This window comes from Dermacentor albipictus, chromosome 1, assembly GCF_038994185.2.
Source record: "Dermacentor albipictus isolate Rhodes 1998 colony chromosome 1, USDA_Dalb.pri_finalv2, whole genome shotgun sequence".
NCBI classification, from domain to species: domain Eukaryota; kingdom Metazoa; phylum Arthropoda; class Arachnida; order Ixodida; family Ixodidae; genus Dermacentor; species Dermacentor albipictus.
In genome coordinates this window covers 65,117,280-65,142,639 of record NC_091821.1, presented here as the reverse complement: position 1 = coordinate 65,142,639, position 25,360 = coordinate 65,117,280, and the positions used below count along the sequence as shown (strand labels likewise).

The 25,360-nt window shown below is 44.5% G+C and overlaps 2 protein-coding genes across 2 annotated transcripts in view; both read right to left on the bottom strand.

Moving 5' to 3' along the window:
• Positions 1-14,349, bottom strand: part of LOC135912481 (cytochrome P450 4V2-like) — a 55,489-nt gene extending 41,140 nt beyond the window's left edge. Inside the window, exons 1-2 of the mRNA XM_070534548.1 lie at positions 14,320-14,349; positions 13,890-13,929 (exon numbers count right to left, since the gene is read on the bottom strand). Coding sequence (XP_070390649.1) covers positions 13,890-13,929; positions 14,320-14,349 — 70 coding nt within the window. The remainder of the gene's footprint in view (positions 1-13,889; positions 13,930-14,319) is intronic.
• A 699-nt stretch (positions 14,350-15,048) lies between these two features.
• The window catches only part of LOC135912480 (cytochrome P450 4C1-like), a 28,234-nt gene continuing 17,922 nt past the window's right edge, over positions 15,049-25,360 (bottom strand). Inside the window, exons 8-11 of the mRNA XM_065444919.1 lie at positions 18,747-18,920; positions 18,465-18,531; positions 16,204-16,380; positions 15,049-15,280 (exon numbers count right to left, since the gene is read on the bottom strand). Of these exons, the coding sequence (XP_065300991.1) occupies positions 15,093-15,280; positions 16,204-16,380; positions 18,465-18,531; positions 18,747-18,920 (606 nt within the window). The 3' untranslated portion in view covers positions 15,049-15,092. The remainder of the gene's footprint in view (positions 15,281-16,203; positions 16,381-18,464; positions 18,532-18,746; positions 18,921-25,360) is intronic.

The window sequence follows — 25,360 nt, the reverse complement described above, 5'->3', positions numbered from 1 at the left end:
GGAAGACTACAAATGAAGCTGTGCAGGGTGATATGGGCTGGACTAGTTTTGAAGTGAGGGAAGCTCGCAGTAATATTGAGTATGAAGAACACCTGAGGAATATGGAAGATAGTAAATGGGCTGGCAGAGTGTTCAGGTATCTGTACAGGAAAAACATTCATTCACAGTCGAGGAAAAGAACTAGGAAGCTTACCAGCCAATATGTGGCCTGCACGGTGGGCAACACAGCAACAAAGACGGTCAAGCGGAAAGTCAGAGAGGCGGAAATAATCTCTTGGGGGGCGGCAATGGAAAGGAAACCTGCCATGAGTAACTACTTAAGAGGAAAAAAACGAAATCAAGAAAGAAACAATTTATGATAACTCAAAGGGAAGCTCATTACTTTTCGAAGCGAGATCGGGATGCCTCAGAACACGCACCTATAAAGCGAGATATAAGACAGAAGAAAAAGCATGGGCTTGCGGCGGTAAAGCTAAGGAGACTATGGAGCATGTTTTATTAGAATGTGAAGACGTCTACCCAGCGGTCTATTTAGGCACCACTGGCCTCCTTGAAGCTTTTGGGTTCAGCGAGAGCAGTGGAAAAGTAAACATGTCCGCAGTAGGCATTAGTAAGAGGCGATTGGAGGATTGGTGGAAGAAAAGTAGGGAAACGACGAAAAACGGAGACGTACAAAAGCACAGTTCACAATAGGGGATCAGAAAATTTGGTTGTGGGATTTCATAGTGTTTTCTTTTTCTTTTTTTAGTGTTTAACTTAGGTAATACATTAGGCAGTATAATAGCAAGAGCTTGGTAGCGCAACCCACCGCCCCGTTCCAAAGGGGATGCTCATAAAATGCATCCATCCATCCAGTGTTTGCCATAATGTCGACTGCGGTTGCAGTAGACGCTTTGGGACAGATGCAATGGGCAGAGCGCCCACACATCAAGGACAGATATCTGCACACGTACGTCTGGCACGCACACACGTGTTCGGAAGTGCAGCATACATCCTCATTCTTCTAGGCCCTCCCCCTAGCGCTAGTGCCTTATTGAACTAACTGAATATTTTGAAAATAAATTGCGTCACAAAATTCCTAAAGAGCGACTTACAAGTTGCAGGCATGATAGCTTCAGATTGCAATTCGAATATACAATAAAACATAACTATGTTACGCGGGAACTTAACGACAAAGTCATTTTCCACCTGCCGTTTGAGGTCTGTCTGAGTGACCGCGGCCGCCAGGTGGTGGTACTGTTTTTGGATGAGCACCAGCCGTCGAAAAATCCCGATCAACTAGAAGCTAACAGCTTCACTGTAAAAGAAAGGCACTGTTTCGCCATAAAGGCGAAGTATCGATTGCGCTAGCAAATTAGTAGAAAGCTATACAAAGTAAGGATAGTAGTTTTATCGGCCGCATAAACTTGTAAAATTCGCTTACCAACTAAGTGAACAAGCGTTGGTGTCACGCAAGCACAAGCAAACATGAACACATCTCACTCGATGATCGCCGAAACTCGCTGCCAAAGCGCTGGCGTGAGGAAGCGCGGCAGCAACAGCGAGCGAACTGACCTTCGTACTACCTCTCGCCCCAAGGCGAACTTTCCCTTTCTGATAAAATCTACTACCACAACGCATCTCTTCGCTCTCTTTGGATCCACCCTGCGCCTTATTATTCGGCTCGTCGTGATCACGTACATAAAGTTAACGTACCCCGTCATAACACCGTCGCGTGCTCACAATCATTCCTTCCTAGGACTTCAGTCGACTGGAATAATCTACCTGCATCATTAGTAAGCATCAGCGACCCCCCTGTTTTTAAGAATGCACTAATCAGCATAAAATAATGTATGGTGGCAGATGGCATAATCACGTATTTTTCGTGAACATTGTCTGCTTGCTAAAGCGTACTCTTTCTGTATTTTCATGCAGAAAATCTCTGTTTTGGTTGTTACGAACGCATTGCTAGTTTTTTGATATCGCTTTTGTTTCCTGCACTGTGAATTCCTTTGAACTAATCCTGTATTTTTTACTCTTGGAATGTATAATCACCCCTACCCTCTGCAATGTAAAATTATGTACCTTGAGATTATCGCAAATAAATAAATAAATAAGCGACGAAAACACAGCGCGCACTAAGCTATCAGCTCTCGGAGTACCCTGTCCCTATCGCAGATCGCTTTCAAGTTAGGACCTGCGCGATCGTGCCATACTCAGCAGCCGTGGAAAAAGAACGACCCCCTCCCCCTTTCTCCACTATCCCGGTGCCTTGCGCACGATGGAAGAGGTGCACTTCCTCCCCGGTCTGCTGCATTGCGCGCGCAAGTTTCAAGCTCCATCGTCGGCCCACCCGAGCACACTTTCACTCGCGCATAATGCATACGACGCGCGGCGACGATGTTATCGCTTTTGGACCTTATACGGAACGTCACGACGACGGCGACGGCAGAAATGCGCCGAGAGTGTCCATAGAATTGCTATCGCAATAAAAAAGGGGTTCAGCTGGAAATTATTGTTATTTCTTAGATCGGTAGCCAAACTTGTAGGGCGCCAGGGCTGACACAAACGCATCTAGTTGCAAGGCAGAGGCCCGTCTCGTTGTTAGGTCGGCCAGACGATTGAATTTGGAGCTTAACGTGACAAAATTGATTATAAACACTGTACTGTAGTTCTCATACTTGTTACTGATGAAACACGCATTGAAAGAACAATTATTTTGCTGTGCTTTAGATTCAGCATCAGCAGCATCAGCAGCAGCCTGATTACGCCCACTGCAGGGCAAAGGCCTCTCCCATATTTCTCCAACAACCCCGGTCACGTACTAATTGTGGCCATGCCGTCCCTGCAAACTTCTTAATCTCATCCGCCCACCTAACTTTCTGCCGTCCCCTGCTACGCTTCCCTTCCCTTGGAATCCAGTCCGTAACCCTTAATGACCATCGGTTATCTTCCCTCCTCATTACATGTCCTGCCCATGCCCATTTCGTTTTCTTGATTTCAACTAAGATGTCATTAACTCGCGTTTGTTCCCTCACCCAACCTGCTCTTTTCTTATCCCTTAACGTTACACCTATCATTCTTCTTTCCATAGCTCGTTGCGTCGTCCTCAATTTGAGTAAAACCCTTTTCGTAAGCCTCCAGGTTTCTGCCCCGTAGGTGAGTACTGGTAAGACACACCTATTATACACTTTTCTCTTGAGGGATAATGGCAACCTGCTGTTCATGATCTGAGAATATCTGCCAAACGCACCCCAGCCCATTCTTATTCTTCTGATTATTTCTGTCTCATGATCCAGATCCGCAGTCACTACCTGCCCTAAGTAGATGTATTCCCTTACTACTTCCAGTGCCTCGCTGCCTATTGTAAACTGCTGTTCTCTTCCGAGACTGTTAAACATTACTTTAGTTTTCTGCAGATTAATTTTTAGACCCACTCTTCTGTTTTGCCTCTCCAGGTCAGTGAGCATGCATTGCAGTTGGTCCCCTGAGTTACTAAGCAAGGCAATATCATCAGCGAATCGCAAGTTACTAAGGCATTCTCCATTAACTTTTATCCCCATTTCTTCCCGATCCACGACTCTGAATACCTCCTGTAAACACGCTGTGAATAGCATCGGAGAGATCGTATCTCCCTGCCTAACGCCTTTCTTTATTGGGATTTTGTTGCTTGCTTTATGGAGGACTACGGTGGCTGTTGAGCCGCTATATATATTTTTCAGTATTTTTACATATGGCTCGTCTACACCCTGATTCCGTAATGCCTCCATGACTGCTGAGGTTTCGACAGAATCACATGCTTTCTCGTAATCAATGAAAGCTATATATAAGGGTTCGTTATATTCCGCACATTTCTCTATCACCTGATTGATAGTGTGAATATGATCTATTGTTGACTAGCCTTTACGGAATCCTGCCTGGTACTTTGCTTGACAGAAGTCTAAGGTGTTCCTGATTCTATTTGCGATTACCTTAGTAAATAATTTGTAGGCAACGGACAGTAAGCTGATCGGTCTATAATTTTTCAAGTCTTTGGCGTCCCCTTTCTTATAGATTAGGATTATGCTAGCCTTTTTCCAAGATTCCGGTACGCTCGACGTTATGAGGCATTGCGTATACAGGGTGGCCAGTTTCTCTAGAACAATCTGCCCACCATCCTTCAACAAATGTGCTGTTACCTGATCCTTCCCAGCTGCCTTCCCCCTTTGCATATCTCCCAAGGCTTTCTTTACTTCTTCCGGCGTTACCTGTGGGATTTCGAATTCCGCTAGACTATTTTCTCTTCCATTATCGTCGTGGGTGCCACTGGTACTGTATAAATCTCTATAGAAATCCTCAGCCACTTGAACTATCTCATCCATATTAGTAATGATATTGCCTGCTTTGTCGCTTAACGCATACATTTGATTCTTGCCAATTCCTAGTTTCTTCTTCACTGCTTTTAGGCTTCCTCCCTTCCTGAGAGCATGTTCAATTCTATCCATATTATACTTCCTTATGTCAGCTGTCTTACGCTTGTTGATTAACTTCGAAAGTTCTGCCAGTTCTATTCTAGCTGTAGGGTTAGAGGCTTTCATACATTAGCGTTTCTTGATCAGATCTTTCGTCTCCTGCGATAGTTTACTGGTATCCTGCCTAACGGAGTTACCACCCACTTCCATTGCACACTCCTTAATGATGTCCACAAGATTGTCGTTCATTGCTTCAACACTAAGGTCTTCTTCCTGAGTTAAAGCCGAATACCTGTTCTGTAGCTTGATCTGGAATTCTTCTATTTTCCCTCTTACCGCTAACTCATTGATCGGCTTTTTATGTACGAGTTTCTTCCGTTCACTTCTCAGGTCTAGGCTAATTCGAGTTCTTACCATCCTGTGGTCACTGCAGCGCACCTTGCCGAGCACGTCCACATCTTGTATGATGCCAGGGTTAGCGGAGAGTATGAAGTCTATTTCATTTCTAGTCTCGCCGTTCGGGCCCCTCCACGTCCACTTTCGGCTATCCCGCTTGCGGAAGAAGGTATTCATTATCCTCATATTATTCTGTTCCGCAAACTCTACTAATAACTCCCCCCTGATATTCCTAGTGCCTATGCCATATTCCCCCACTGCCTTGTCTCCAGCCTGCTTTTTGCCTACCTTGGCATTAAAGTCACCCATTAGTATAGTGTATTTAGTTTTCATTCTACCCATTCCACGTCTTCATAGAAGCTTTCGACTTCCTGGTCATCATGACTGGATGTAGGGGCGTAGACCTGTACAATCTTCATTTTGTACCTCCTATTAAGTTTTACAACAAGACCTGCCACCCTTTCGTTAATGCTATAGAATTCCTGTATGTTACCAGCGATATTCTTATTAATCAGGAATCCGACGCCTAGTTCCCTTCTATCTGCTAAGCCCCGGTAGCACAGGACGTGCCCGCTTTTTGGCACTGTATATGCTTCTTTTGGCCTCCTAGCTTCACTGAGCCCTATTATATCCCATTTACTGCCCTCTAATTCCTCCAATAGCACTGATAGACTCGCCTCACTAGATAACGTTCTAGCGTTAAACGTTGCCAGGTTCATATTCCAATGGCGGCCTGTCCTGAGCCAGTGATTCTTAGCACCCTCTGCAGCGTCGCAGGTCTGACCGCCGCCGTGGTCAGTTGCTTCGCAGCTGCTGGGGACTGAGGGGCCGGGGTTTGATTGTGTTGTTCATATACGAGGTTGCGGCCATGTACTGCACCAGGGTGGCCACTCCCGCTCTGGTGAGGGAGTGCGTTACCGGTTCTGGTCACCGGGATCAGGCCACACTCTAGGCCTCTTTATGCAATTTTATCAACACGCGGATTTTTTTTTTAATCCGGTGGAAAATTGCCGGCACCGGGATTCGAACCACGGACCTCTTGCACGCGAGGCGGGTGTTCTACCTCTACGCCACCGCTGCGGGTAGTAAAAATTTGCGACAAAAAAAAAAACATGTCTTTTAGCAAGCACCAACTAGGCCAACAAGCCGTGAAGTTGAACGCGAACCGAAACCTGAGGCCGAGGTTTGGGTTTCGTTCATGTTCATTTCTGACACGCAGCAAGAGCCTCTTGGTTTAGTTAGATGAAATTGGAGGAAATCATTGGCACTTAGTGTGTCTGGCCTTTTCAATGCAAAAGGTGCTGAGTGAATAAAGAAGGTTGGCACGCGATGAAATCGTCCAGATACAATGAGGCATTTCTCGAGCATACACGGTATGCCCCTTTACGTACAGAAAGAGAGATAAACAAGGAATATTACAGAGGTCTCCACTGCGATGACATTATGTATGGGTTCCTAGACGATTTAAAAGAAGACGATGAAAAGAAGTAGCCGGATGTGGCCTGCAGAAGTCTAGTCAGCATGGCGTATCCAAGCAGCTACAGCTTGTTTACGTCCCAACCTAGACTTTTTCCGTACCTTGTGTATGCGTGCGTGAACTCATTTGGGCTTGCCGCTGCGTCAACTCGCCATCCTTTCCAATGTGCAGACGCGTCTGTGGTGCGCCAACCAGACGAGAGCTCACGCCGCTCTTCTTACACAGCGATCACCGCAGTGCGCTTTGCAGCAGGTCATCGCATGTGGGCATATAGCACCCGGCACAGTGCCTTGTAGCACGCTAGCACCTCCCACGCCGAGCCTGTTGGACAGTCCTCGAAGTCGGAAGATTTTGTTTGGTGCGATCACGGTTTTGTCGGCTAACACCCCGATGCAGCGACATCTGTGACGATGTAGATTTGTAGATTAATAAGATCTATAGGTCTGCACATTCTGTAAAAATTCTGTAAAAGGATTCGATATTTGTATATTCATAAAATGAATCTACTTCCCAGCGCCCATAACATCCACGTACCGTAGAGTGTCATAATGCGAATATTGAACAGAAACCTGGCGCTAGTGTCCGCGTGCGCCCCCAGCATTACGGCTGCTCAGCTAGCATAGAAAGGGTTGGGCAATACATGCAGTTTCTTAAACTTCAAACGCCTTGGCTTGGAACAGGGTGATGGATTTTGCTTACAATACATAGCCTATACATTTAGCATTAGGCATGCTAAAGGATGTTTTATTTATCAATATGGTACAAATTATGCGACAAAATTGATTATTATTGAACGTAAATATTTAACTGCTTCGAGAAAAAAAAACTAAGCGCTATGAGGCCGCACCGTAACGCTACTATTAAAGAAACACCATTAGAAGCTACAGTATGCTTTCTCAACGAATCCATGCCAAATTGTCGAAAAATTCATTTGCCACAGTGGCTCAATATTTGCAATGCCAAATTTTCCTCCCAGTATGAAACATACGCTTCAAAGAATACCGTTTCTTCACTAGTGCTAGGATCGCACTAGTCGATTCGTGATACCATCGCCGGTGCCGATGGCTGCAAGCGTAGCACCTGCGTATATCTAGCTGTGGCTGTAAAATTTACGGTGTTTCCTTTTCTACGAGTGCCTAATGAATGACAGATGTTCAAAAGAACAATTTGGAAAAGGTTTGGAAAAGGAAATAGAGTCAGTCACTGTCTTTATTCAGACCCAGAAAAGAGGGATATACGCTGCTTTCCTAGGAAACGGGGGCCTCCTGGCTGTAAGTGGTGAATGATCCAGTTAGACTTTGCGCGATATCCTAGGCACGCTATTTCTTAAAGGATACGCACCTTTGTAGAGAATAACAAAGGAGGGCACAGTCTTGAACACCAACACTTGTCTTGCACGGGCATGTTCTTTATGGATTTATTACAGACAGATCACAAGCATGAAGATATTTGCAAATGTTTCCGTACTATCACAAAACCTTGCTAACGTAAATGTGATTAGTTAACGGCCGATGCTGAACAGCGAGAATGAAATTAATTTTCGATAGAGTCTATCGTTTCTGGCCGGTTACTCCCCTTTCGTCTTTTCAGCCGTTAGTGAACGAAGCGAACATATCTGATGTTTCGGGATTAAGAACTTGCATGTCCTACTTCATATTACTATGTTTTCTGCTACTTCACTCACTGTGGAATGGGCCAAGAGGTTATAAAAGTCATAGCAGCCATGAATGTTCATTATCCTGGGAAGACGAAGCGCTACGACTCTCACTTTGCTTTTTTGAGTTGAATAGAAGCACTGCAAAGAGAAGCAATGAGCTTCAACAGCTAAGTAAGTAGGTAGGTATTAAACTTTATTGAGGTCCGGAAGAATTTTCACTCCGTTTTTATAGGCAAGTGAAAAAAAATTACGTTGCTCTAAATTACTGTTGGAGAGCACGTAAGATCGTTCTAATTTAAATTTGACCAAGCAGTTATAATCTTAATCATACGCTTCCCCTTGCCCCCCTTCCCCTAAAAAAATAAAGAAAGAAGGAAATCCTAGCGCCCCGCTCTATTGATTCAAATAGAAAATAAATTTTGTCGGACACTTGTGTCATATACCTTGCTTGTGTGACAGACAGCAAGATTAATGTGACGTGGCCTGGTGATGCCTACTGACGCTGCATCGGACACACTATAGCCACTTAGAAATCACCAATTGCTGATCGCTGCACCTTTATCGATTTATTTTTACAGTGCAGCTGTTAGACGCCCGTTCACGCAGCGAGCCTGGGCGGCGGACCGAGTGAACGAACACAGCGAAGGAAGAAGCATGGAATGCAGCGAGGGATGAAAGACGCGAGGAGGAAAGCGGAGGAGGAATGTGCAGCGCAACCATAAGGCGGGAAACGGAGATAGGAGGGCATAGCGAAAGCGTGAGAAGAAAAACGTAGTGCGGCGACGATGGCTAGGAGATGGCGCCACATGTCGTCGACTGGGTGGTCTGTCAGCGGCGGCTGCTGTGAATCGCGTCCACGCGTCAGGCACGCGCTGCGTCTCGCGATCTCCAGATTAGCGAGGCAGTCGCGCCATACCTCGCTCTGTTTGCAACGTGCCGCACGAGACAGATAGTCGGCGTTAGCCCAATATATCGCGAAATAAAAACACATATACAGCTGCGCTCAAATTTTGCATTAGGGAGTATCGTAATCGGCGAATTTTCTTTATTTCGAGAGGATTTGCAGTGAGGCATATGGGGAATATAAGACAATCAAATAAAAGCGTGTGACTCTGCACCTTTATGCACGCGGAGAAGTGACCTTGACGGCGTTGAGGATGCTTGATGCCTCAAGAATGTTCCGCACTAAAGAAAGTGCAATATATAATATATAATATTTGGGGTTTTATGTGCCAAAACCACTTTCTGATTATGAGGCACGCCGTAGTGGAGGACTCCGGAAATTTTGACCACCTGGGGTTCTTTAACGTGCGCCTAAATCTAAGCACACGGGTGTTTTCGCATTTCGCCCCCATCGAAATGCGGCCGCCGTGGCCGGGATTCGATCCCGCGGCCTCGTGCTCAGCAGCAGAAAGTGCAATTCACTGAGGCATGAAAACTGATAAATACTTCAACTGAATGTGTTTTTGAGCGCTCTAGAAGTGCTTCAAAACTCCGCCAGGTAGTATTCAAGCTGCACTTTGAGACTCAAGCAGCTGAAATGATGAGAGCTAGCCTTTGATATACACACTGGAGAATTCACTGTATACAACATCTCAGTCTATTAATATAAATCCTGGTTGTCGCGTTACACCCCCCTTGAAGCCTAGCAATGAGGCCTCTGAAACGAGGGGTTGAAGATACAATCAGAAATAATACTCGCACGTTTACCGGCTGTTTGTCTTTCGTGGAACAAAAAAAGCTGATGAGAAAACTCCTGATGATGCGGGCATGTTGCTCAGTATCGTTTGAAGATTGTCAAGACTAGAAGATGTGTATCAACGCATCGATCGTTCATTAATCGATCGTGCAGTACAGATATGGATTTCATGGGGCAAGTTGGGCACTGACGTTGTGCCATAAGGACACAACAAAGTCATACAGAGACTTGCGAAGACCACAGTAGGCAAGATACTATGACCAGCGTGAATTCAAGCTCGAGAAAGGGCGGCTGTGCGCGAATTAGGTACCAGCAGCAAACAGTCACCGGCAAAAATATACGTCACTATTAACAGACTTGGTACTTGATAGAAATGACTCTTATCACTGCAAAACCAACTGAGTTGGAAATCTGCGTTCATTTGTTCTTGTCCTTTCTTTGTATTCTGTATGGTTAATAACAATGGCGTCAGTAATAAGTAGGTAAGTGAAGGCACTAAACAAACAACAAGCCGCACAAGCCACAGCCATGCGGTGACAACGGGAATATGATAATGACGCATACATCGTGAAGCCAGGTTGCAACTGATTATGCAATAACTCGGCGTCAAGTGAACTTAAACAAGTGGTTCACTTACAGAAACTTTTACTTCACCTATACATCGCTTGTTTTTGTGCAGTTGTGCAAAAGTGAGCCCGGTTAGCTTAACGGCGGGAGCAAAAATCTGCGAGTAGAACCAGTACTGCTTAGCGACGCTTCTGAGAAACTTTCGCGCATGTACATTCCGTGTGTAGAAACAACGCTTTCCATGTGCGCGCGCCGGCATTCTTTCTTGTTGTCTTTTAATGGGCCTCGAATTGCTCTGGCGAGCGTAAAATGTAACGTTGTCGGTGCATAAATGCTTTATACATACATTCCTTGACTGACTTGTAGCTCTTGGTGGATGCACCCAGACTCAATTTCTCAAAGTACGCCATTCTTTGAATGCTCGCGCATTCTCTGTGCAGCCTCTGTATAGAACTACAAATACCTTTTATTTGATTTGTGAGATATGCATGGGGCTGTGTTTTCGTGAGTTCCTTGAATAGAAATATGCATAGGTGGCGCTGTACGTGGTAAGAACACTTAAACTGGGCCTCTTTTCACACAAATACTAGAAAAATGGTTAGGTGTGGGTACGGTGATGCACCAACGAAATTCAATACACGGGACAACAACGACGCTGCTTATATAACAAATGTACAGTTTTTTTCTGTTGGTGCAAAAACGCAGCCAAGTTTTCTCTTTTTTTTTCGTGCAGATGTCACTAGACTCAGTTGGCGTTTGTTGTCTCAATACGGCGCACTCGATTAAACTGCGATTACGCGCCTTTGCACATACACTAGTTCAACTGAAAACTCAATGGGAGAAGGCATTTCATACCAAAGCCTTCTAAAACATGTCAATAGACTTCAGCAATTCCTCCGGCTAGGAACACGTTTACTGCGATAGAGGCTCTCACAGAGTACGCCACCGTCTAGCATGTATGCTTGCTTGATTGCTAACCTGCTCCTCAAATGATGGCTCTATTTTCACAAAATGAACTTCTCCCTTTTGATGCTCACAACGCCGTCCTCATCAGCCACAGAGCTGTTTGTTGCGCCCTCCGAAATAAATTGGCAGACCACTCTCGGAATATACATGTGGCAAAAGAAAAAAGAAGAGCGAGAGAACTTACATCATCGAGAGCGAATGTTGCGCTAAATGTGGCTCCCAACCGCACATTGCCACTGGGGCATGAGTTTTGCTTATCTTCGCAATATGGGTAGACGGAGATTGCGGAGGTGGCCTGAGAACGGGAGTATCGGAAAGGACTGACGGATGCAGTCAGGAAACCCAGTTTCGTGCTTTTGACTGCTCTCGCACTAAATGATCCTTTCTATGACACGGCTCGCTTAATGGGACGCCCCACTGTGCACGGGGGCTTATACTGCGCACGAGCGAACTCTTCGATGCAGTAAAGGAAATCTGCTGTGAATGCCGGCTGCCATGGGCTGTTGCGTTACACATGTGCTGGCGGCTTTGCGAAGGAGAGGCCGGTAGTAAAGCTACGAGGACCATGTTCAAACAAGGTAGTGATTGTGTTGAAAGTGGGCGGAGTATGCTAGCACAAGCTATATACGTGCCTGCGAGATCCCAACGCCTTCCTAGAAGCAAGAGTGAAATAGCTTGTCGGGGCAGAGAAGAGACCTTAACGATAGTGTTACACGCACCCATGAATGCAGGGACCTTTACTGAGGCCTATATTCCTCCAGGATGCAGGCCTGGATGAGGCTAAATTTTTTCGAGTTATGGCGCTAGAGAGTTTCATGTGGCTGTTTTTTTTTCATCCCTTATCCTATCCCTTATCGTACCCGGTAATGCACGCTATTACTGCAACTAATGCTGACCTCTCCAGTTAACGTTAAGCTTCGTCTCTCTTAATACTTGGATATCTGTTGCTGCTTGATCTGATTAACACGCGGATAAAAAGAAAACTACAGTGAGCTCAAGAGTAACTGAATCCGAACACGGAAAACCAAGACAGAAAAGAAGCCTCCGTGTTTCGTTCTCTGTCATTGTGTTCCGCTTTCCCGCCATTGAACCTAAAGTTATCACCAAATATTTTTGTGTCCACAAGTTATATCTTACGCGTGAATCATGAGGCGGTAGCGGACAACTTCAAAATTTAGTGTGAAAGTTTCAATAGTTGAGAAGAAAAGAATTATTCTTTGACGCCCAATGGTGTACTATCGTCGAATAGAAAAGGAATATTTAGCAAGCAGCTTAATGAAACTGATATTACTAGAGGCATTTGCACCTGGCCAAGCTTGTATTTTGGTAATTGCACGTGCTACAACTGGCACGTGCAAACTGTAGGCGATGACACGAGCAGAATAACGAAAATCCTAGATTAAACATGTTTGCCCCTTAATGGCGAACTGCACCTCCGTCGCGGGTCGGCCCGACATTGCACTATCTTCGGGATCAGCCCACGTATGGGGAGTGCATAACGCCTGCTTCACCTCCGCTGCGGGTCGGGCCGGTATTGCACTATCTCCGGGATCGGTCCATGCATGGGGAGTTTTTTTTGCTTACGACGCGAAAATTTCCTAGAATGGTAGAGGTATACAGCTTCGCTGTAAAAGTTAAGTGCCCCTTTCGTCACCATATTGCTCGACACCTACAAAAGAACAAAATTCGCAACATCACTGAGAAACGCTACAGCAGTAGACCACAGAAGTCCAAAGAAAGAAATCGGGCAATGTGAACAGAGAAAAAAAACAGATATTCGAGATTTACTGGTTCGTCTATTTAATTCGAGTACAGAAAGATAATCATCAACTCGTAATGTAAATATAGGCGAGAGCGAAAAAAAATGGCCAGGCTTAGCTTGGTTAAGCCAAGAATGCGTTGCATATTGCGTGAGTTGGGGCCCAGCTTTTCCTCCGGCTGTCGTGACGTCACGTCACGTGGTTGCACTAAAGGTCAATGGTGGCTGCCCGGCCGCGCCCAAGGGCTGAACTGAGTGATTGCAATATGCAACGCATAAAAATAGAAGCAGCGTAATAACAAACATAGCAAACTTAAAAGAGAATAGACCCACATATGAGACGCGCAGCAATGAACAATGGCTCATACCCTCAATGGTGGCTGCCCGGCCGCGCCCAAGGGCTGAACTGAGTGATTGCAATATGCAACGCATAAAAACACACACACACTTAGAAAGCCGCTTGGGGCAGAAAAAGAACTTACATAAACTATAGCCCGTATGCAGTACAGGAATCGGTGTTTCTTATTTGCCCACCACTCTTTGGGTACAGACGCGTGCTAACCTACAATCTTAAGAACGCTTTCGTAATGGATCCTTTTGGAATTTCTTCGCATTTGAATGACAATATACTCACTCGCTGTGATGGGAAGACTCCTGTCCATTTGGCGCAACGCGATCCAAGTATCGAGCAGCAGTGAGAAAGGCCATCTTTCCTCCACGTGTGGCACTTTTCGCAGGTAGTAATACATACGAATCCATTGCAGCGCAAGTCTTCCGCACAAAAACAAGATTATCACTAATGCAATGGTGGCTGCGATTTTTCCGATAGCGAGAAAGTATTGCATGGTGAGCAGGCAGGCCCACTCCTTATAAGTGGCTTACAATTCTGTCAAAGAGGAGTCTGAAAAGTAACGCCTTGGACGCTCTTTGAAGCCCACCTGAGCAATGGATGGCTTCCTCAGAGGTCCGCGAATTCCGCTAGCGGACAGCCGGGTGCACTGCGGAGAGTGGAACGTATGATGCAAGGACGCTTTCCATGTCGCCGCATATTGGATCGGAAGCCAGCGCCCCTCTCATTTGCCACACAATTGATCCCGCACGAGTGTTCATTCGTCCGTGAATGTCCCATGTCTGCGTCACAGCGCTGCTCCCCCCCCCCCCCCCCTTGCTTCCGCCTCGCCGTCATGACCGCCGCTTTTGGGATTTTCGGAGTTTCTTCCGCCGGTATACACCAAGGCAACATGTTGAAGACGCTTGCTGTGCTCACTTCTCTTGTGTTTAGTGGGAAGTGACAACTAAGATGATAGCGTCCACTATCCACCGCAGTGTTTGAGTGGATACGGAGGTCTGCGGGGAGCACGAACTCACGCGTTCGAATCCCTGTTGCGGCGGTTGCATTGCGATGAGGGATGAATTCACCCCCTCCCCTCTTATACGATAATATCGCGGTCTAACATTCTTTCACACGTGAATAGCTTTACCCATCGCGAAGACATTTGAGGTTGTATCATCAGCGTGTGGTGCTAAAAATTCGCTTTATCACAATTAGAAGACGTTGAGCAAAGATATACCTCTGGAATAAAACAAGAGAAAAAAAATAGGAATATCAATTGCGCGTCCTGATTATTATTTCTTTGTTAAAATGATGGGGTTTTACGTGCCAAAACCACTTTCTGATTATGAGGCACGCCGTAGTGGGGGACTCCGGAAATTTCGACCTCCTGGGGTTCTTTAACGTGCACCTAAATCTAAGTACACGGGTGTTTTCGCATTTCGCCCCCATCGAAATGCGGCCGCCGTGGCCGGGATTCGATCCCGCGACCTCGTGCTCAGCAGCCTAACACCATAGCCACTGAGCAACCACGGCGGGTCATTTTTTTCTTTGTGTGTGTTTGTTACCTTTTCTTTTACGGTAATGATAATGGTTATTTGTCTTGAGTATATATAGGATGTGTGTCCCTGCCATCTTTCCTGCATGTCTTGCACTGACGGACACCACTTTCAAAGGGGCTATTATTTTATGGCTACAGTTGCCTCAGGTATCTGACATTCCTATTATCGGTGTAGAGAAAGGTAAAGAAATAAGGAGGCTGCCACACTTATTCTAATTTTATTGGTTGACAGGAAGTCACCGCAGACTGTCACTGAGTGTGTTCTTGCGGATTTTGAGGTTTTCTTGGGGTGAGCTTTATTTCAAGTCCCTGTGATGGTCTGAGAACTATGCCCAGTTCCAGTTGTAACTCCTCTTCGCGAAGCTTCGAGTGAACCTCGAAATGACGCATAAGTTGAGCGACGACAACCTTCGCTTCTTGCACGGCAAAACGCTGACCTGGAAATAGTTTGACGCAATCAGCACATAGCGATTCCGGTGGGACATCGCGCGCAAATTAGGCAGCTATCCTCGCGTGGCACTATAAACGAAGCTAAATCATCGGCTTATAGGTAATTACGAATAAGAAAAGTAACATATACATGTTTTTTTAATTTTATATATAAAGAAAGTCCGCTCCAGCATTCGGATATCATGTTGAGTAGCCGGTGTTGCCCGACATATCTTTTTAGTCCGTCGATGAAATAAGTCGACAGCGTGACTTCAATTTGTTTCATGCTCAGCTACTGATTGTTCCAGTCTACGTCTCGCTCTAAATGCAGCATTAGATAAACGAGAGCTTGTGCCAGCGACTCCCCTCCTAAGCCCCTTCAGTAGCTGATAAGAGCCATAGCGTGCGCGAAATAACGCCGTTCTAGAGAAAAAAAAATGCCTTTCCTTAGCCTCATTGTTTCATATCTAAAATAATAGAGCAAGCTTTCAATACGCTTTTATGAGTCAAGATAAACAGCCTAATGACGTGTAGCTACTAATGGTCCATAATCACAAAACTTAAGGCCGTGGCTGTGATGTGTGCCGACACAGAGGACAGAGCGGACAGAGCGGGCAGAGCGACAGCCACCGAGTAAAAGGAGGTCCAATTGGCGCTCCACTACCAAGCACGGCGAGCTGCTGAGGCCAGTGGAGCTCTGAACTAGGGGCCCCACCCATCTACTTTCCCAATACTTTCATTTTAGAATGAAGTTTCTAAATTAAATTTTATACTCAAGGCTTTTTTTTTCTAGTAAAGCTGGTTCAAGTTGCTCTGAGGTGATTGTCTCTTTTTCTTTTCTCGCTGTCAGCGCTTTGGTTGGAAGTACGGCGTAGTCATCTCAAACCATTGTTAGTTTCCAAGGCCGCGAGATGAAAAAGAGCGCTAATACCTATGCAGTTCCTTGGTCCACCAAAGAAAGGCATGTAGGCGTACTGTGGAGGACGGGAAACGTCACTTAGAAACCTCTCGGGTGTGAAACAGCTAGGATTCTTGTGGAAACGGGGGTGGCGGTGCAAGAAATAGATGAGAACCAAGGCCATTGTTCCCTTCGGTATCAGTTGGGTTCCTGTGAAAGGGTAATGCAAAGTTCTGAGTGAAAACAATGTACCTGAGTAAAGCTACTTGCTTCGACAGTAGTTTTTTTTATGCTTGCGCAGTACCAGTAAAACATAACTCCCTGTCAAAAAAATATAACACAAAAAACATATTATGCATTACCAGCCGGCCGTTGCCGACAACGTGGACTTGTATTTATGGAACCAATAGACTCCAAACAGGTAAGTTTGCTGCTCGGAGTGTGATTCTTTTTGTAAAGCGCACCGCGGACAGAAACAAGCCTGGTTGAAAAACATCGAAAAAAAATTCAATTTTTCGTTTTGTAGACATCTCACCTCATCGGCTCGTACGCGGTTTTTCTGTTCTTATTTTGTCGCACTGATCACAAGGTGTGTGCTTCAGTGTGGGAACTATGTCGAAGGGCATTTTATGACCATCACGTAGAGGCTTGTTACTTTAGCTCATGGACTATTTCTCAAATATTTTCTGCATGCCACTCTGGCATTGATCTTTGTTGACTGGTTTTTGTGTTCAATTTACAGCCAGAGTAGAGAAGAGTAGCCGGCCCCTTTGGTGCCATCATCTCCTTACATTGAATTAAGAACAACAACAAAGTTCTGATATTTCTCACGTGGGCCTAGAGTTCTGGGAAATAACACATATACCTGGAACTTCACAGGGAAATGGCTAACACTACTGGACCTCGATATTTTAACCAGGCTAATCAAACTATGAATCCATTTTCTTTTATTGATTGTGTTGATGCATGCTGCGAGGCGCTGACGGGGTGGTTACAAGTGCAGGTACCTCCTCGAATGCGGAAAAAAAGAATAAACCACGCTGCTGTATTTACTCAGCCAACAGGGATTATCGTCGTTCTCTACATTATGTGCTTTCACTGCACCGCAATGTAATATGTGCAAAATTTCAGGTGCCACGGTCGCGCCCCTCACAAAGCCACGTTCAATGTTTCCCCAGTGTGGACTCAGTGAATATTCTTAAGTATACATATTGTAAGATAGCGGTCAATGTGTTTGTAGTAATTCTTTCTAAACCACACTTTTTTCTTTGCATATTTGCGATTCTTTTTTTCCGACTACAGATTACGTTGATTACTTTTTCTTTCCCCAACCCCAATATTGTTGTAGGCCTACGTATACGCTCTAAGCTATGCATATGCGCGCATATTTATGCACATATATATGTGAACGCGCACGCTACTTTCCTTTAAAATATCGACTTCTCAATGCAAAGAAATACAATTGCCAATAATGAGCTGATCTTAGAGATGCATGGCATCAGTGTGGATGATTTATCGATTTCGGTCCTTGATTTTTGCATTTACTAACATAAGTTTACGAATAAAACAGCTTGATATGCTACGCTTCCAGAATGGGACACTCTTATACCTATCCAACTTTCTCAATGGTCTTCAAGTAGACCTTTAACTACCCTATCGCTGCTTATTTTTATACCTGTAAAAGTAAGCTTCATCCAATGAACTTCAACCACTGTGTTCAGCCAAACGTCACTGCTGCCATATTATCATATGCGTGCACAATGCACTTGTACTAAAATGACATGCGAGCCACGGGCACAGGGTGGTTTTCAATGTGCAGAAAGTAGGCTCTTTCCTCAGCGCCTGCCTTTTCTGATACTGGGGCTCCGTATCTTGAAGAGAAATAAATAAATCTATATCTGTATCTGTATTCCCGTTTATTAAACATATTGCCCCGCATCATTGTTTTATTAGCCGTAATAAAGATTACATAGCCAACAGCTTTTTTTAATGTCAGGGACTATGCGAGGTATATAAATAAAGCTAATGTGAGTGGCTCGACTCTTGTTTGACAACGGCGAAAAGGTGAGAACTGAAAAGAAGTGCATTCCCGCAATAACGTTAAACATGCATCGTCCCTTAAGCACATCGCTAAAGCTGTAATGGAGTTGCGCTCTCTCTGTAGCCAGAGCTCAACTGAGTAACACCGCAGCAATAGTCATCACGTGAATCTCGTCTCGTATTTTGAACAAACTATAGTGAAATGTGCATGCGGCAGTCTGACGTGACTCTAACGTGACTGTATTAGTTCTTACCAATTTTCATATCCTCTTCTATGTAACGTCCCATGATAGGAACCGATGGATAAAGCCGCAATGTTTCCTGGAATAAAGGAAAAAGGAATGGTCCTTCATTAACCACCTTCATTTGTTAGAAATGAAAGAAATCGATATTAAGACGCGCACTTGAATCTCGAGGGTTCTGGAAATTATCATCGAGAGAACATGTTCTTGCAAAACATGAAGTGTTTTATGAATAAAAAATAACACGAACAAAACAAACAAAACGAGTACAAGTTAAGAGCGAAGCTTCCATACCTTTATTATGCAGCTCAGATACCTCATACTCCTCAGATCGTCAGTAGTTACAGGCCGGTGTACGTCATCTCCGAAAATTCTGTCGATCTCATCGTGTAACGCAACTTGAACATCTCGATAATTTCCCAGCAGGTAAAGGCAGTAAGAGGCTAGAGCAGCGGTGGTATCATAGCCCTTTTAAAGAAAGAAGAAAGAAAAGAGCTTTATGTAAACTTAGTCAAACAATTTTAAGCAGTAAATTCACGCTGATTCTTCCGTTCGCTGATTGACTAGCGGCTCTGCAGGGGCGATTCACCTATCCACCAATATTCAACGAAGGTCATTCGTTGTCACCGAGGTTTCAAATGCCAGGCCATTGAATGATAGTCCATTGAAAGTGAATAAATTGCAGTTTCAGCCAAACCGGAAAAATTAATTTTGTTCTTACTATTACAAAAATACTTTCCTCCGAAGAAAACATCGAAGATATAAGCATTGCTTAGGAAAAGCAGCTGGTATAGAACCGAGGCCACAAAGGCTAAACGGAGCTGACAGCCCGTTGGCAATTCACCGCTGACAACCGCTGAGCTATCGCTGAAATACCTCTAGCGCTGCTTAATGCTTTATGGCACAAGCATAGTATCCTCTGCATTTGCCTACAGTCGACGCAGTTGGACAGAAATAACTAATACTTCAAACGTACTTATAAATGAATGAATGGAAAAGTATTCAAATATTTTTATTACAAACATAGTAGCGGTTTTGGAGCTAAAAGTTGGGGTCTGCAACTAGTGCAGAGGCCCGGAAGTCAGACACGAAGGAGGCCATGACATCATGGCACACAGGGTGCCAAACATCGATGTGCATCATATCAGTGTTAAACTTGAGCATAAACATAGCATTAGGTAACAAAGTAATAAACACTGCAACAATAAATAACACACTATAATATGTCATGCAGATACTATTTTAATGTATATTAAACTAATTGCGTAAAAAAGCATATAAGAATAATACAGATGTCACTTGAAAGACACACACGCACATATATATACAGGGTCCAATAAAACTTGGTGCTGGGCTAGTTGGTGATGCATTCCTTAAAACTGATGGTAGTGGTAAAAGGGACGAGCACACGGTGAAAACACGACACGACGACGAGGCAAGCTTTCCCTCGTCGTCGTCTTTTCACCGCGTGCTCGTCCCTTTTAGCGCTACCATCAGATATAAAGCATATACTGGGTGTTTCAGCAAACAATTTTAAAAATCTTGAAAAGTTGCCTGCGGCAGATATCCCAATTCTAGTTCATGAGCTGGTCTACTCGAAGCGGCGGACAATACTTGCACAAAAAATTGAGGTGCGAAGTCGACTAATTAATAAAGAAACACTGATTAAGTTTTCAGCTAATTACATCATGGCCCATATTGCAATTTACAAGTTATAGCCCTGAAGTTCGCAAGGGGGATTCACTTGAAACGAATTTTCAAGACGACACCAGTTTCGAGATATAAATTCCCGAACTTTGCGGAGAAATGCGTTAGCGTTCCAGTTAATTTGTTAACAAAACATCGTTTCATGCACCGAAGCACACAACTGGAACAACAATGTATTTCTTCGCAAAGTTCGGGAATTTATATCTCGAAACTGGTGTCGTCCTGAGAATTCGTTCTAAGTGGGATCCTTGCGAAGGCCAGTGCTAGAATTTGTAAATTGCAATATCGGTCATAAGATAATTAGCTAAATAGCTAATTAGTTAATTATTCTTACTAAGGTAATTTCGCATTTCAAATTTTTTTGTGCAAGTAGTGTCCGCCGCTTCGAGTAGACCAGCTCATCAGCTAGAAATGAGCGACGTGCCACACGTAACCTTTAAAAAAGTTTGAGAGTGTTCGCTTAAACACCCTGTATTATACGTGCTTGTATATATATATATATATATAGGTCATATCATGAGAAGCCAACAAACACTGACACGAAAGACAACATAGGGGAAATTACTTGTGCTTAATAAATGACATAAAGTAACGATGATTTAATGGAAATTAAATTCGATGAAAAAACAACTTTCCGCAGGTGGGAACCGAACCCACAACCTTCGCCTTCCGTGTGCGATGCTCTACCCATTGAGCTACCGCGACGGCGTTTCCCCATCCACTTTCTTGGGTATTTATGTGTACTAGCAGAACCGTGGGAGTGTTAGCCAGCGCCACCACTCACAGACCTAGGCGGCGGACGTGGAATGTCCTTTTCGCCGCAGGCGTCACGAGAACGTGATCTTTTTGGGTGAAGGCAACTGGTCAATAAATCCACATATGCTACCTGAAGGCATCAATGTTGCCGGATTCGAGACCTTCGTTATGTAATAAACGAGAAGAAAGGGGGTTAACCGAGGGCCCCGATATTTATTAGTCATAGCATAGGAAGCCAACAAACGCTGACACCAAGGACAACATAGGAGAAATTACTTGTGTTTAATAAATGAAATAAAGTAACGATGAATTAATGGAAATTAAAGTGGATGAAAAAACAAGTAGTTTTTTATTTTTTAGTTGTTTTTTCATCCACTTTATTTTCCGTTAATTATTGTTACTTTATTTCATTTATTAAGCACAAGTAATTTCCCCTATGTTCTTGGTGTCAGCGTTTGTTGGCTTCCTATGCTATGACTAATAAATATCGGGGCCCTCGGTTAACCCCCTTTCTTCTCGTTTATTACATAACGAAGGTCTCGAATCCGGCAACATTGATGCCTTCAGGTAGCATATGTGGATTTATTGACCAGTTGCCTTCACCCAAAAAGATCACGTTCTCGTGACGCCTGCGGCGAAAAGGACATTCCACGTCCGCCGCCTAGGTCTGTGAGTGGTGGCGCTGGCTAACACTCCCAGGGTTCTGCTAGTACACATAAATACCCAAGAAAGTGGATGGGGAAACGCCGCCGCGGTAGCTCAATGGGTCGAGCATCGCACGCGGAAGGCGAAGGTTGTGGGTTCGGTTCGCACCTGCGCAAGTTTGTTTTTTCATCCAATTTAATTTCCATTAAATCATCGTTACTTTATGTCATTTATTAAGCACAAGTAATTTCCCCTATGTTGTGTTTCGTGTCAGTGTTTGTTGGCTTATCATGTTATGACTTATGAAAATCGGGCCCCTTGGTTAAACCCCCTTTTTTCTTGTATATATATACATACATATATATAAGTCTGTGTATGTGTGTGTGTGTATGTGTGTGTCCGGACAGGCCGCCATTGGAATCTGAACCTGGCTACGTTTAATGTTAGAACGCTATCTAGTGAGGCGAGTCTATCAGTGTTATTGGAGGAATTAGAGGGTAGTAAATGGGATATAATAGAGCTCAGTGAGGTTAGGAGGACGAAAGAAGCATATACAGTGCTAAAAAGCGGGCATGTACTGTGTTACCGGGGCTTAGCGGAGAGACGAGAACTAGGAGTCGGATTCCTGATTAATAAGGAAATAGCTGGTAACATACAGGAATTCTATAGCATTAACGAGAGGGTGGCAGGTCTTGTTGTGAAACTTAATAAGAGGTACAAATTGAAGGTGGTACAAGTCTATGCCCCTACATGCAATCATGATGACCAGGAAGTCGAAAGCTTTCATGAAGACGTTGAATCGGCGATGGGTAAAGTCAAAACAAAATACACTATACTGATGGGCGACTTCAATGCCAGGGTAGGCAAGAAGCAGGCTGGAGACAAGTCAGTGGGGGAATATGGCATAGGCTCTACGAATAGCAGAGGAAAGTTATTAGTAGAGTTTGCAGAACGGAATAATATGCGGATAATGAATACCTTTTTCCGCAAGCGGGTTAGTCGAAAGTGGACGTGAAGGAGCCCGAATGGTGAGGCTAGAAATGAAATCGACTTCATACTCTGCGCGAACCCTGGCATCATACAAGATGTAGACGTGCTCGGCAAGGTACGCTGCAGTGACCATAGGATGGTAAGAACTCGAATTAGCCTAGACTTGAGGAGGGAACGGAAGAAACTGGTACACAAGAAGCCAATCAATGAGTTAGCGGTAAGAGGGAAACTAGAGGAATTCCGGATCAAGCTACAGAACATCTTTAACTCAGGAAGAAGACCTTGGTGTTGAAGCAATGAACGACAATCTCATGGGCATCATTAAGGAGTGCGCAATAGAAGTCGGTGGTAACGCCGTTAGACAGGAAACCAGTAAGCTATCGCAGGAGACGAAAGATCTGATCAAGAAACGCCAATGTATGAAAGCCTCTAACCCTACAGCTAGAATAGAACTGGCAGAACTTTCTAAGTTAATCAACAAGCGTAAGACAGCGGACATCAGGAACTATAATATGGATAGAATTGAACAGGCTGTCAGGAACGGAGCAAGCCTAAAAACAGTGAAACTAGGGATAGGCAAGAATCAGATGTGTGCGTTAAGAGACAAAGCCGGCAATATCGTTACTAATATGGATGAGATAGTTCAAGTGGCGGAGGAGTTCTATAGAGATTTATACAGTACCAGTGGCACCCATGACGATAGTGGAAGAGAGAATAGCCTAGAGGGATTCGAAATCCCACAGGTAACGCCAGAAGAAGTAAAGAAAGCCTTAGGTGCTATGCAAAGGGGGAAGGCAGCTGGGGAGGATCATGTAACCGCAGATTTGTTGAAGGATGGTGGTCAGATTGTTCTAGAGAAACTGGCCACCCTGTATACGCAATGCCTCATAACCTCGAGCGTACCGGAATCTTGGAAGAACGCTAACATAATCCTAATACATTAGAAAGGTGACGCCAAAGACTTGAAAAATTATAGACCGATCAGCTTACTGTCCGTTGCCTACAAAGTATTTACTAAGGTCATCGCAAATAGAATCAGGAACACCCTTGACTTCTGTCAACCAAAGGACCAGGCAGGATTCCGTAAAGGCTACTCAACAATAGACCATATTCACACTATAAATCAAGCGATAGAGAAATGTGCAGAATATAACCAACCCTCATATATAGCTTTCATTGATTACGAGAAAGCGTTTGATTCAATCGAAACCTCAGCAGTCATGGAGGCATTACGGTATGTAAAAATACTGGAAGATATCTATAGCGGCTCTACAGCCACCGTAGTCCTCCACAAAGAAAGCAACAAAATCCCTATAAAGAAAGGTGTCAGACAGGGAGTATGATCTCTTCAATGCTATTCACAGCATGTTCACAGGAGGTATTCATAGGCCTGGAGTGGGAAGAATTGGGGATAAAAGTTGATGGAGAATACCTTAGCACCTTGCGATTCGCTGATGATATTGCCTTGCTTAGTAACTCAGGAGACCAATTGCAATGCATGCTCACTGACCTTGAGAGGCAAAGCAGAAGGGTGGGTCTGAAAAAATCTGCAGAAAACTAAAGTAATGTTTAACAGTCTCGGAAGAGAACAGCAGTTTACGATAGGTAGCGAAGCACTGGAAGTGGTAAGGGAATACATCTACTTAGGGCAGGTAGTGACCACGGATCCGGATCATGAGACTCAAATAACCAGAAGAATAAGAATCGGCTGGAATGCGTTTGGCAGGCATTCTCAAATCATGAACAGCAGGTTGCCACTATCCCTCAAAAGGAAAGTGTATCACAGCTGTGTGTTACCAGTACTGACATAAGGGGCAGAAACCTGGAGGCTTACGAAAAGGGTTCTGCTGAAATTGAGGACGACGCAACGAGCTATGGAAAGAAGAATGATGGGTGTAACGTTAAGGGATAAGAAAAGAGCAGATTGGGTGAGGCAACAAACGCGGGTAAACGACATCTTAGTTGAAATCAAGAAAAAGAAATGGGCATGGGCCGGACATGTAATGAGGAGGGAAGATAACCAATGGTCACTAAGGGTTACGGACTGGATTCCAAGGGAAGGGAAGCGTAGCAGGGGCGGCAGAAAGTTAGGTGGGCGGATGACATTAAGACGTTTGCAGGGACAACATGGCCACAATTAGTACACGACCGGGGTAGTTGGAGAAGTATGGGAGAGGCCTTTGCCCTGCAGTGGGCGTAACTAGGCTGATGATGATGATGATGTGTGTGTGGTTATAAGGTCGTCTAATAATCATGGACTAAGGGAGTTGGAAAGTGTTCTTGGTGTTAGAGCCCGAAAACACTAACAAAAGATTCATAGCCTAGCACTGTAACTTTACTTTTTAACGGAATGCTTATTAGGAATACGGGATCATATAATGTGAAAGGGGAGGAGGGGGGCTATTGCTAAAGATACAGGCAAAGAACCGCAGTGAACCAAAAGTGATAAATAAATATTGAAGTGGCAGATATGCAAACGAACACTTGTGGTTAGGCAGATATGCGCGTGAACTGCTGTCGTTAAAAGAAAATATCTAGGAACGCCAGCTCACGTCTCGCTGTTGCGATAGGCGCATCGATTACAAATACTGTCGCTTGCATTCCTGTGCGGTAGGCTTGTATAACTTTGCGGGAGAGTTGACCCGTGTGCTTCTTTACATTTAAGAAATAATTGCGCTGGCACTATCGACGACGATTGTCAATGTAAGCAAATAGCTATAACGCTTCATTAGAAATTCGTTCGGTTCATTAAAGGACTGACGCGATTACAGGCTTATATTTCTCGCATTGGGGACATTTGGCCATTAACC